Source organism: Cyprinodon tularosa, unplaced genomic scaffold, assembly GCF_016077235.1.
Source record: "Cyprinodon tularosa strain WSP-4 unplaced genomic scaffold, ASM1607723v1 ctg166, whole genome shotgun sequence".
Taxonomy (NCBI): Eukaryota; Metazoa; Chordata; class Actinopteri; order Cyprinodontiformes; family Cyprinodontidae; genus Cyprinodon; species Cyprinodon tularosa.
In genome coordinates, this window is record NW_024038493.1 from 2,844,295 (window position 1) to 2,857,262 (window position 12,968).

Consider the following 12,968-nt stretch of genomic DNA (forward strand, 5'->3'; position numbering starts at 1 on the left):
CCTTTCAGTCCAGGATTATCAAACGTGATACAATCACGTTTGATAACCCTGGACTTGAACAATCCCATGGTGGGCACTGACCATGTCTGACTTTGAGAAGTCAAAGTTCAGGCTACAGTTTTGAAAGTCTTACTGACTTGTGTAGACACAAAAGTCCTCAATCTTTATTAAAGTAAAGCAACTTTGTTAAAAAAAAAAAAGATTCTAGCAGCAGCTTTTGCATCTAAAAACCTCCCTAATGCAGTCTTCCTACCACGGAGGACAAGCAAACAACAGCTCCGGGCAATATTTAGATGTACTCCTTCGCCTCAAACACAAAGGACATGGCTTTAGATAGCAGAATGTTCAGAATTGGATGTAGGACAGACTGTTTGAAAGGAGATAAAGGAAGCCATCTTTGTTAAAAAAGAATCAATGAACACAGGGAAAGAAATGCAGTTTCAGCTTCCAAACATTTACAATTCTGTTTAAAGCTCACTCCATAGACCTCATACAACTCCACATTTCATTAATTAAATGGCCAAACACAAAACCCATACAAAAACCCAGCCACAGACGACCACGGCGAATGATGGCTGGGTCTTTGATTTGCATCTGAATTGGAATGTGCTTAGGGGGATGATGTTTAAAAGCACAAATACTCCAACTACCTATTGCTCTGGTGCAAGCTGCCAGAATTGACAGTTGACTCAGTGATAGGTAATGAAACATTTTCAGAAAAACTGAGGGACATTCTGGTTGCCTCTGATTGATGCCTCTTTGTGGTTTTTATTCCTCAGACTTATGTCAGAGACATCTATCCCTTCCGGAGGTCAGTTTCTCCTCAACTTAACCTAGTCCACATGCTGCCCGAGAAAGGACAAGAACTTATCCAGAAACAGGTAACAGTTTACGTCTGAAAATTCTTCACTGAACAAATTTTCATCCTGAAAGGATAAAAGCATCCTCAATGCACCTACTCAGGTGTTCACCCGTAAAATGGAGGAGGTTGGTCGGGTCCTCTTCCTGATATCTCTTACCCAACACATGCCAGCGGTACACAAGCAGTCCCACGTCTCCCTGCTGCAAGAAGACCTGCTGAGACTTCCGTCCTTCCCCCGAACTGCTATTGATGCAGAGTTCTCCCTCTTCAACGAGCCACAAGGTAAAATACTGGTTCTGTCATTGTGCAAGTGAACACCAGACATAAATACGGTAACCTCACCACTATTTCCTTGTCCCCAACAGGTAAGGAGCTGTTTGGTCTGGACACTCTCCACAAAGTGCTTTGGATTAAGCTCCTGGAGGAGATGTTTCTCGGCATGCCCAGCGAGTACCCCTGGGGGGACGAGATGATGCTGTTCCTCAACGTCTTCAACGGAGCATTGCTGCTTCACCCGGAGGACAGCTCCCTCCTTAGGCAGTACACGGCCACCGCCATAAACACAGCCGTCCACTTTAACCACCTCTTCTCACTGAGCGGATACCAGTGGATCCTTCCTACTATGCTTCAGGTACAATAAATCCAGATCTGTGGATAATATTCTTGATTTGAAGAAGTGAATGAAGCTGTGTCTAGTTGGTGGACAGTAATTCCCCAACTCTGATCATTTGCAGAGTCTGGGATTTATGCAACCTTAAAGGGATAGTTCGGTATTTTTGACATGAATCTGTATGGCATCCCCATCACCAGTGTCATGCAATCACACTGACTTACCCCTGGCAGCGTCCTGTGAGCAGAGTTCTCGTCCAGTTTTGGTCAAGCCGAAAGTAGTCCGGCAGGTTTGCTAGACCCAGCGAAATAAAACGTTTCTCTTCCCAAAACATTATGTGTTCAAAAGAGTGATATTTTTGCATCCCAAAAACGTTGTAGTGGAAAAAGTCACACGTCATTATCACTTGATCCTATTTTCTCTCTGTTCGTATCAGTGTGCACCGTCATTCTGACAGCGAGCTCAACAACAGCCAGATGCATGTCTCCCTCCGCCTAGCTCCTAGCTGGGCGGAGGGAGACATGCATCTGGCTGTTGTCAGGTTAGTAGGCCCTAGCTGTCTGAATGACGGCGCGCACTGATACGAACAGAGAGAAAATAGGACCAAGTGATAACGACGTGTGACTTTTTCCACTACAACATTTTTGGGATGCAAAAATATCACTCTTTTGAACACATAATGTTTTGGGAAGAGAAACGTTTTATTTCGCTGGCTCTAGCAAACCTGCCGGACTACTTTTGGCTTGACCAAAACTGGACGAGAACTCTGCTCACAGGACGCTGCCAGGGGTAAGTCAGTGTGATTGCATGACACTGGTGATGGGGATGCCATACAGATTCATGTCAAAAATACCGAACTATCCCTTTAAGACAGATTCAGAAGCCTAAACTAAATAAAGAGCTTAACACTGGTATGCATTTACCCTGCTTTTCTGATCCAGGGAAGGTGGCCCTGTTGGCTTTCACCTTGCAAAAAGAGAAAACTGGACCAAACAATCGCAGGATGTTGTAGTAGATTGTTCGGGCGGTAGTGTTGCTCCTGAACTGCCCTAATCCGAGACAAAAGTTAGTCTCTTTGGGTTTCTATTGCTGCTTTGGTGTTCCAATGTAGATTTTATTGTACATCTCTACTTCTTTGCATTAGCCAGCAGTAAGTTGGACCTTTTTCCGGTGAGAGTTGGACTCCACCAAGGTTTGTCCTTGTCACTAATTCTATTCGTATTTATGGACAGAATATTTAGGCACAAGGTATTGAGGGGATCCATTCTGGTGGCTTTAGAAATGGTGACATGCTCCTGTTGACTTCTCCAGGCCTTGATCTACAACGCCACCCATTTAGAACAGTTCACAGCTGAGTGTAAGGCAGCCCTTATGAGGATTAGTGCCTCCAAATCTGAGGCCATGGTCTTGACCCGGAAAAGGGTAGAGTTCCCTCTCTGGGTTGGGGACGCTATCCTGCCCCTGGGTGGAGGAGTTTAAGTATCTAGTGTCTATGGGATGGAAAGTGAAGTGGGAGATTGATAGGCAGATTGGTGCGTCTGCTGTGAAGGGGGTGCTATATCTGTGTGTCGGTTTATCGACTGATCTTTGTTCCAACCCTTTTCTACAGTCATAAGTTTTAGGTCATGACTCAAAGAATGAGATTGCGGATAGTGGTTAAAAATAGTTTTCACCACAAGGTGTCTGGACCTTAGAGATTGGATGAGAAGCTCGATGATCTCAAGATCAAATAAGAGTAGAGCAGCTGCTTCTCAAGAGGAGCTACTGTTGGCTCTGGCATCTGGTTAGGATGCCTCCTGGACGACTCCCTGGTGAGTTTTTCCGGGCACCTACCACAGGAAGAGGACCCGAACCAGGAGGGTCTATTCATGGCTAGCCAGGGAACGACTTGGGATTCTTCAGGAGGAACTGGCCCAGGTGGTTAGGGATATGGAAGTGCTTTCCTTGGACATTGAACAACCATAACTACTGTGAGACGGTTCAGGTCAAAGGTTATTTGTGTATTAGCATTGCCCACACTTTGCCCTAATGCAAAGTAAGGTGAACTTCCATCCTTTTTGCTTCCTTTGTAAAAGCGTAATTGCAGAAGTTCAGTACAGTTAGGATGCTTTAGAGCATGCAGAACCAAATATATGGTTTAGAAATAAATGGTTTGTTGTCTTTGTGGTGTTGTTACAGGTCTATGCCGACTATGAGAGCAACCCTTTGCTGCGACAGGGCATTGAGTTTTGCTGCCGGCAGTTCTACATCCTTCACCGAAAGCCCTTCATCCTCCAGCTGTTTGCAAGTGTTGCTCCACTGCTGGAATTCACTGTGAGGCTTTCACTGAACAGCCAGAAGAACTTATCAGAAAATTGCAACCTGTGATATATTCTAGCTCTGATGTTCTGATTGATCTCTCAGACCAGCACCAGCACTGGTTTATCAAAAGGAGTGTCGGCCCAGTGTCTCTTTGACCTGCTGGTGTCGTTAGAGGGGGAGACCCAGGATGCCCTGGATGCCCTAGAGCTGGTTAAGGCAGAGAAACCTCTCCGTTCTCTTGGTAAACTCACACTTTTGACACATAGAACAGTAAGATGGAACATTGAACACCTTTAACCTCTCAAAACCCCGTTTTAAAGCGTTTACAAATAATAACTCAGAATGCATGAAAATTACACAGTTAAAATCTTTACCAATATAGACATGTTAGGCATCGTTGGGAAGCTTAGATTCTCCACAATTCAACCACCTAGTTCATTTTATGGACATAGTGAGCACCAAAGCACAATTAACACAGATATAGCAGCATGTCAAAATGTACCATGACAAAGCAGCCACAACAGGCAAGCATGTCTTTATAACTGCTGTTCGAGAATAAAAAAAAACAACTCTGATGCAGCTTGGGTGTTTTACTCACCCACTTTTCATGTTTATATTCAGAAACTAGAGGGTTTTAGCTTTCAAATAATGTATCACACATGTAATTTGGGCTCACAGTTCCTAAGTTATTTGCTTTTCCATTCGGATATGCAAAATAGGCGAGAATTTCCCAAAATGAGGTGGATATTAAGAGGTTAACGGCAATATTACACAAAAACAAAGGGGGTCTTTTGGGGAGTTTTGTTATTTAGTGTCAGCTGTAGAAAAGCTACATAATTTAATACGAAAAACAACAAACAAACAATCATATGGTCTTTATGCCTCATTATTATTCAATTCAAAACCACCCGATCAAATTAATCCCGTAATGTCCAAATGCTGAAAAGAACAACGGCCTCTCAAAAATAGCGTTCCCCCCCAAACAAAATACAAAAAATAGGGCGTCCACAGCTAAATAACTCTGGTAGCTGCGCGTATTCGGTCAGTTTCCCGCACAAAAATAAGAAAAAGTTCAAAAATCAAAACCGTTGGGGTCCAAATTAAAATCTGCCGCAGCAGTCCAATTAATAAGGCATAAGTCTCATTCCGCTCATCTGTCATCACCAGCCACATATCCTTTAGGAGTCCGCCCGATCTCTCCTGTCAACCAAAACTTAAACTTCTTTGCTGAGAATCACCGGTGAAGAGATGATCTATCCATTTTCGCCGCTTCACGCTAATTGGAGGAGCGCAGTTCACCACCTGGCCTGACGCGCGCTGCCAGCATTACCTATACACCACACCCCGTCAACAATCTACACATAAATCATGTCCCCTCCCCCCCAGTTTCCATAAACCAGATGTTTCTCATAGTGGATAATTATATAAATTACTATACATAAACAAGGCATCCTTGTTTTAATAAATATCACTGTAGAGTGATAATTTATCCTTCATAAAAAAAAATGTTAGTGTCAACTCACCCTGATACGTTACACATTTCATCATCAATTTAATGCTTTATTAGACTACATTTTTTTGCTATCCATTTTACATTGGAGATCAGATGTGTTTCACATATTTTATTTATCTTGATTCGTTCATGAACCTAATAGTTTCCTGTTTTGTTATGTTTTATAAATATGTGTAGTTTAATTTTTTTGTAAGAAAATATTTTTTGTTTATTCAGTCAGTGTTTAATGCGGCCGGTATAAAAATGGATAACATATTATAACAAGTATAAATTCTGAAAGGTTCAGCCTTAACAAATTAGAAGTCTTTACATAAAAACCCTGGCCAGCCGTTCCCAGGATGCTTTCATCAGTGATGTCAGACAGACTTGTTTTTTTCCTTCACAGATTTTTGCTACGGTAATGAAGACTTAGCCTTTTCCATCAGTGAGGCCATCAAGTTATGTGTAACTGTTGTCGCCTATGCGCCAGAATCCTTCAGGAGGTAAAGCAGAACTCCCTTTGTTTTCCTTAACTTTTTTTGCTACAACAAACAGGTCCTGATTCAGGTCTTTCATTAGTCTTCAGATGCTTATGGTGCTGGAAGCTTTGGTTCCCTGCTTCCTTCAGAAGCTTAAGAGCAACACTGCAACAATGGAGTCCGCCTCTGCCGCCAGGGACGAGATAGCAGCGATTGCTTCAATGGCCACATCCCTACAGGCTTTGCTCTACAGCTCTGAGGCTCTCACCAGGTCTGGTTTCCAGCTGTTAAAAGTCCCAGTTGGAATTTTGCCGTGGCTTTAAATGCTTAATTTTCCATCTACAGGCCAATGACCGCCCCACAGATGTCCCGCTGCGACCAAGGCCACAAGGGAGGCACAACAGCCAACCACGCTATGTCCGGAGGCGTCAACACTAGGTGGGATGGTATTTTGTATTGCTACAAATAAAATCTTAACAGGCAGAGAAAAAAAAGAACAAACTATAATGAAGCTTTTTGTTCACAGGGACAATCTCCACCTTCTGGAGGAGGGTCAGGGCATGCCGAGGGAGGAGCTGGACGAGCGTCTCGCCAGGGAGGAGTTCCGCCGGCCACGAGAGTCCCTGTTAAACATTTGCACAGAGTTTTATAAACACTGTGGCCCTCGACTCAAGATCCTGCAGAACATTGCTGGAGAGCCACGGGTCACTGCGCTGGAGCTACTGGACATCAAATCCCACATGAGGTATGTAGCTGAACTGCCTAGTAACTGTAGGATGGATGGATGGATGGATGGATGGATGGATGGATGGATGGATGGATGGATGGATGGATGGATGGATGGATGGATGGATGGATGGATGGATGGATGGACGGACGGATGGATGGATGGATGGATGGATGATGGACTGATTGATGGATGGATGGATGATGGACTGATGGATGGATGGATGGATGGATGGATGGATGGATGGATGGATGGAAATCTTCATTAACCAAATGGAAAAAAAACTCAGTCTCCTCATGAATCCAAATCTGGGGCGACAGTGGCGTTGGATGGAGGAGTTTGCCCTGTAATCGAAGGGTTGACGGTTCAAGCCCCGACTCCGACTTTCATTGTCGTTGTGTCCTTGGGCAAGACACTTCACCTGCATTGTCTACTGATGGTGGTCAGAGGGCCCGGTGGCGCCAGTGTACGGCAGCCTCGCTTCTGTCAGTGAGCCCCAGGGCAGCTATGGCTACAATGTAGCTTGCCACCATCAGTGTGTGAGTGTGTGTGTGAATGGGTGAATGAATGTAGTGTAAAGCGCTTTGGTCAAGTCTCCTAACTTGAATAAAGGCGCTATATAAGTACATCCCATTTACCATTTACCATTTACCAAATCTGCCTCCAACTAATTCCAATCCTTTTCATCTTTTTAAAAATCAGTAAGGTTGTGACTCGTCTCAACGCACCAGTCATTTGACTCGTGTGATGTAAAACAAAACTGTTTCCATTGCCATTTTGCAAATATAATAATTTGGAAGCAACCAAAGCATAAAAACCTGTGATTGAAAAATTTGTTGTTGTTTTTTTTTTATTGCAGTGTTTACACTTAGCAAATGTATTTTCCTAAATTATAATTTTCTGCAACTTGATGATTAATGAAAATGCAGCCAGCGCATGTATCCTTAACTTTTATTTGGTTAGACCAGAAATAACCAGCACTTAACAAAGTGTGAAGATCAGGTTCATTCCCTGCATTAATAAGGATGTCATCTGCATACCGTAATATGTTTATATATGTTGGAGATCGGCCTGTTTTCCAGTGTAGTCCTGTTTCTCTGACTGTGACTGGCTGGATGTGCTCTCTTCATCCTCTGGCATGGGAGTTGGCTCGGAGCTCGTCTTTCTGGCTGTGTGTTTCCTGGACGGGGCCGCCTTTTACAGCTGTTTTTTGTATCTCTGCTTCTGTCTCCTTGAACCCCAGTCGGCCTCTGCAGATGGCCGCTCACACTGAGCCTGGTTCTGCTAGAGGTTTCTTCCTGTTAAAAGGGAGTTTTTCCTCTCCACTGTCGCTACAAGCATGCCTAGTGTGAGGGATTGCCTTCTAGTCAATGAGTCGATGCAATCAACTGGTTTTCCTTAGATAGAAAATTTTGAATCAATTAGACTGTATGATCTAGTGAACTGTAAAGTGCCTTGAGATGACGTGATGTGAATTGGCGCTATAGAAATAAACAGAATTTAATTTCATTAATATACAGACTATTATATCCCTTACTTTCGATTTGAATCTGAATAACTGCTACTAGCTACTAGACTCTTGCTTGTTTCCTGGCATTTACTATTGTAGTTAAAGAATATATATGATCAATGCCGGCTGTCTTCTATCGAAACCAAACTTTTAACTTTAAATTTCAACAAAATTCTTGTGAAACTATTTTTCGATTGTCGTTTTTTTTGCCCTCCACCCCAGACTGGCTGAAATCGCCCACGCTCTCCTTAAGCTGGCACCCTACGACACCCTGACCATGGAGAGCAGGGGCCTGCGTCGCTACATCATGGAGATGCTGCCCATCACCGACTGGTCGTCAGAGGCCGTGCGCCCCGCCCTCATCCTCATCCTCAAGAGGCTGGACCGCATGTTCAACAAGATCCACAAGATGCCCACGCTCAGGTGCGCTCGCCCACAGGCACTGTGCACCAGGTCTGTTGAACCTATGTTCTCCTTTCTCTGTCATTCGCCGTAATCGTTCTGTGACGGTGGTGCCGTGGCGTGTGCAGTAGATAGACGGCTTCTTGGCGCTGTCGTCCCTCCAGGTGTCTTTGTGGATTGCTGTACCGTAAGTGGCTGCTTCTGGTGTGTGTCTGCGCAGGCTGAGTGTCCGGTGCTCTGGTGTGTTTTGTACGGATTCACAGTGAACTGGTCGCAGTGTTCCTTCTTAGCAGTGGGATGTTCACCTTGTGACAATAAGTGATTGTAATATTCAAAAATCTGTAGTTTTCCTGGACTCAAGAAAGAAAATTGGTTTTATTAAATGTTTCGTTAAAAAGTCTTAATAAGCATTAAATTAATAAATCTAAATATAAGGCCTTAATTGGTATGGAAAGGCATTACATCGACCTTTCTGAGGTCTTCAAAATGTTAACACCACATAAATAGGAATATGCTATTTTAATTAGGGCTGTAATTTATTGAATAATGAAATAATCTAAAGTCGTTCGATCGATCAACTAATGATTATTTGATAAAAAGCTGATTTTCTCTTGTATCAAAAGGATCTTTCTATAACATGAAGAACTACATATATATATTTTGTAATATATTCTGAGTAAAAAAAAAGAAATGCAATATATTTTAACTATTCATTCTACCAGCTGTATTAAATACTGACAGAATAAATGAATTTTTTTTTCACATTGTTTAACTTATTTAAAAGATAACCAAATATATTTAGAAGGTGTAGAAAAACAGGAACGTAATAGTTTACTGAAAAATAAAAGATCAAATGAACATATGAAACACGATTTTCCAGTGCTAAAACGTAAAACTATGATTTAAAGACGGTTTATGACGTCCATATATGTTGTCAGATTATTTGCCACTCTGTTTCAGTGCAGTTGCTGTGAAATAGCTCTCTGTGCTTTATCCAACAATTCAAACAATCATAGTACGACTAAAGCTACGTTCACACTGCAGGCCTCGATGCTCAATTCCAATTGTTGTTTTAAAATCGGATTTATTTGTGTTGCTGTTCACATTTCCAAATATATCTGTATGTGATCTCCTGTGTCAACTGGAGTCATACAACGCAAGTGTCCTGCATGCGCATTAGAGGACGCAATGACGTCACAAGACACACTCTGTGTTTATGGAAGTATACCTGGATGGTAGTGCTTGAGAACATCTAGAGATCTTTCCCAACCTTAAACACTAAATCTTTTCAAGATGGTTAAAGAAAAAGACTTCTCTCCGCATTTTAGTGTTCCATAGTTGTTGTTTTTCTTCTTGCTTCTGCGAAACAAGACTCAGAATAATGATCTTTGTCTGGTATTACCTGGCGTTCAGGTCAGGTTATTGCGACCTGGCCGTTCAGACACAGGTCGCATTTGAAAAGATCGGATTCGTATTGGATTCAGGACCACATAGCCAAATTGCCTGGGTCGCATTGGAAAAAATTGGATCTGTGTTGTTCAAACAGCCATGACAAGATAAGATACAGGTCGCATAGGGGCAAAAAAAAAAATCGGATTTGGGTCACTTCAGGCTGCAGTGTGAACATAGCCTAAGTGGGCACTATTTAGGTGCTCAATTAAGGAGTTTAATAAGTGTTTATATTTACAGAACAGAACCAAATAAAGTGCATTTTGCACTGATTGCAATTAGGTAATAATAGGCTTCAAATGGATGGGGAATTCAAGTTCACGAGAGCCAGTATCCTGCAACTTTTAGATGCGCCTTTGGTTCAAAACACCTGAATCAAGTAGTCAGATTAAGAGGACTCTGGAGGAACTGACTGCATCCTGAGGAGGTAACTCAGCCGTTTGATTCAGGTGTGTTGGACCAAGGGTAAATCAACAGCCCAATCCCAAACCGGCCTTTAAATACTAACCTTGAGCACTAACCCTCCGTTTGCGGGTTCCCACGGAGGGTCCGTCACATTAAGTACCGTCCCAAACCGCGTAGTGGGTAGGGCTAGTGGAACATTAACCCTTAAAAAGCGAGTCTGCATCAGTTTCAGGCTTCCGGGAATAGGGCTTGGGATCCACGTTGCATTGTGGGACGTGGCGGCCATGTTGACGGCTACGCGAACCTTAACATAGCTTTGATACAATGTTGTTGAACGAAGAGAGGTAGAAGTAGAGAGAAAAAAGATGTTAAAATCCTGAAAAGGAACTGGAATTTACCGGGACACATTCAATAGAGAAGCCAGGGACCAGTATGTTGTAATGTTAACTGCCAATCCTCCCTAAACCCTCTGGGTTTCTCACGTATTTGAGCCTTTTCCCGCTGCCGTTTTTATTATTTTCCCGTTAAAAGATCCCAACCTTTGCGTGATGTCCTTTTTTAAGATAACAGCGTGGTTGTTGTGAGAGCATAATTTCACGCCAATAGGTTTACCATGGTAGAAATCACGTTAAGGTGAAATGAATCAAATTAAAACACGGCTGAGAGGGAGCACAGTACGCGGTAGTCGTAGGCAGTAGTCTGAGTAGCGGTAAAGAAGTCCATCAACATGGCGGCCACGCAAAGTAATTACGTCACGACGCCCACGCCCTATTTGGGAAACCCTAATGGCGAAAGAAACACGTTCCGCCAAATGTAAATTCTGCTGGTTTGCTACATCTTCATCACACTGACAGAAAATTACAAGTTAGCATATTAAAAAGGCATGATTAATTCCAAAATGGAAGGCCCTCTTTGAAATGGTTTTATTCTAAATTCAATCTCTTTTTTACCTGTTTTTATGCTACCACCCTCTGCCAGCCGTAGTGAACTGCATGTTATTTAAACAGCAGTGTTTATATTAATTTAAACGCAGCTTTGACGCGTATCTTTTTTTTTCATAATTAGCGCTGTAGGCTACTCATTGCGGCTCCAGTCTCCGCTTTGTCAATGGTGACCGACTATTTCCTGGCCAACAAAATGTTTTGGTCTCCAAACATACATCTCTGTCTTTTGCTGCATATAATCACCACGGCAACAGGATATAGATGTTTTCATTTGCTAACAGCCGTTAGCCTTCATGTAGTTCGATTCTACAACACTAGTGTCACTTTCTAGTCTTTCCCATTAATCTAGAAATATATCCCCCACAAAGCACCAGCGAATAGACAGTGACAACAAGTGGAGGGGAGGATGTTCAATAGTATGCAACCAACAGAAAAGCATAGTGATGGCAGCATTATGCTGTCAATGACGCAAGACTGGTTGCAGAATTCTTCATGTTTATGTGAAATTTCACTGATATTTGAAATTATTTAAAAGATGAAAACTGTACTTTGAATAAAGATCGATATAAAACAAAGATACAAGGAGGTTGACTTAAAAAAAGTGGTTAAAAATGCTCCATGTATTATATTTCTGGCCTCTTGTGGTTTGTTAAGGCTCTGCTTACTGAAGAAACCTTGAAGAAAAAAGAAAAGAAAAGAGCTTATATGATAAAGGAGGAGCTCAGAGGGAACACAGATCTGAGACGTTCGGAGCTGTTGCTGTTTTTGTAGTTTAATTTTGATGTCGTTGTCCACACATGTTGTTTTGAACTAAATTAAAAAGAATATGTGGAGAGTTATGCAGCGGTAAGTGATCAAATAAGAGATTTTTATTGTAAATTTCAAAATTAAACATTGTGTGACTTTAATGGTTCTTTTTTTTCTTTCTTTTTTTTGTTATTCGGTTAAACCGCCTGGTTTTCCAGGAGACAAGTGGAATGGGAGGCGGCCAGCAATCTGATCGAGGGAATCTGTCTGACGCTGCAGCGCCAGCCAATCATCTCCTTCCTCCCACACCTTCGCTCTCTGATTAACGTCTGTGTCAACCTGGTATGCAAATAAAACAAGTAAACTGTTCTGGAGGATTTCTTTGTCCTTAATTTGCTAAAACTGTAAAATAATCTCAACAAAACAAAGAATGGGTTACAAAAGTAATAAAAAATAATAATAAAAGTAACATATTATAACATTGTATTTTTCTAGGGAAATAATATAGGATTTAATATAATCATGAATTGGTTTAAAGATAAGAAGAATATGTGTTACTTCTATCAATTTGTGTTACTTCTATCAATTTGATCCTATGGTAGCCGAAATGTACCAAAACTTATCATTTTCCATCTAATCCTCACTCTGGTGAATCTCTGCCACTTAACTTAGTCTAAAATTAGAAATTCAGATTGTTGGTTTACACGCAGATTCTTCACCCTGATCCTGATGAAGCGGAAATTAAGCAATAGTGGGTAATTGGGTTGAGTTTAATTGCAATATTAACATTAGTGCAACATTAATATGACAGATAAAAAAAAGGGGGGAGGGGGGGGACTATTTGTGCTTGTTTGCTAATTGGCTAACAGTTAATAAGAGTGTAAGTTTCTTTTCTGTTTGATTATTTATGTCTTTTTTGTCATATTTTCTCTGAATTTAATTCTTGAATTCACAAGGATCCAAGAATACACCCTTGAGGTGTGCCACAATGTATTGTGTCTTGTATTGTTTATTTATCAATATACTCATCTTGAAGAAAA

General features: G+C 41.8%; 1 protein-coding gene across 10 annotated transcripts in view; it reads left to right on the top strand.

Moving 5' to 3' along the window:
- LOC119780808 (protein unc-80 homolog) overlaps positions 1-12,968 on the top strand; it is a 98,581-nt gene that overhangs the window by 64,117 nt on the left and 21,496 nt on the right. For 7 of the 10 annotated variants that reach the window (XM_038280995.1, XM_038280996.1, XM_038280997.1 and 4 more), the window contains 11 exons: positions 780-881; positions 964-1,144; positions 1,228-1,493; positions 3,651-3,785; positions 3,876-4,014; positions 5,672-5,768; positions 5,845-6,015; positions 6,090-6,182; positions 6,271-6,489; positions 8,204-8,434; positions 12,147-12,270. In XM_038280995.1, the coding sequence (XP_038136923.1) occupies positions 780-881; positions 964-1,144; positions 1,228-1,493; positions 3,651-3,785; positions 3,876-4,014; positions 5,672-5,768; positions 5,845-6,015; positions 6,090-6,182; positions 6,271-6,489; positions 8,204-8,434; positions 12,147-12,270 (1,758 nt within the window). The remainder of the gene's footprint in view (positions 1-779; positions 882-963; positions 1,145-1,227; positions 1,494-3,650; positions 3,786-3,875; positions 4,015-5,671; positions 5,769-5,844; positions 6,016-6,089; positions 6,183-6,270; positions 6,490-8,203; positions 8,435-12,146; positions 12,271-12,968) is intronic. The other 3 variants (XM_038281002.1, XM_038281004.1, XM_038281003.1) reach the window with 1 other exon arrangement.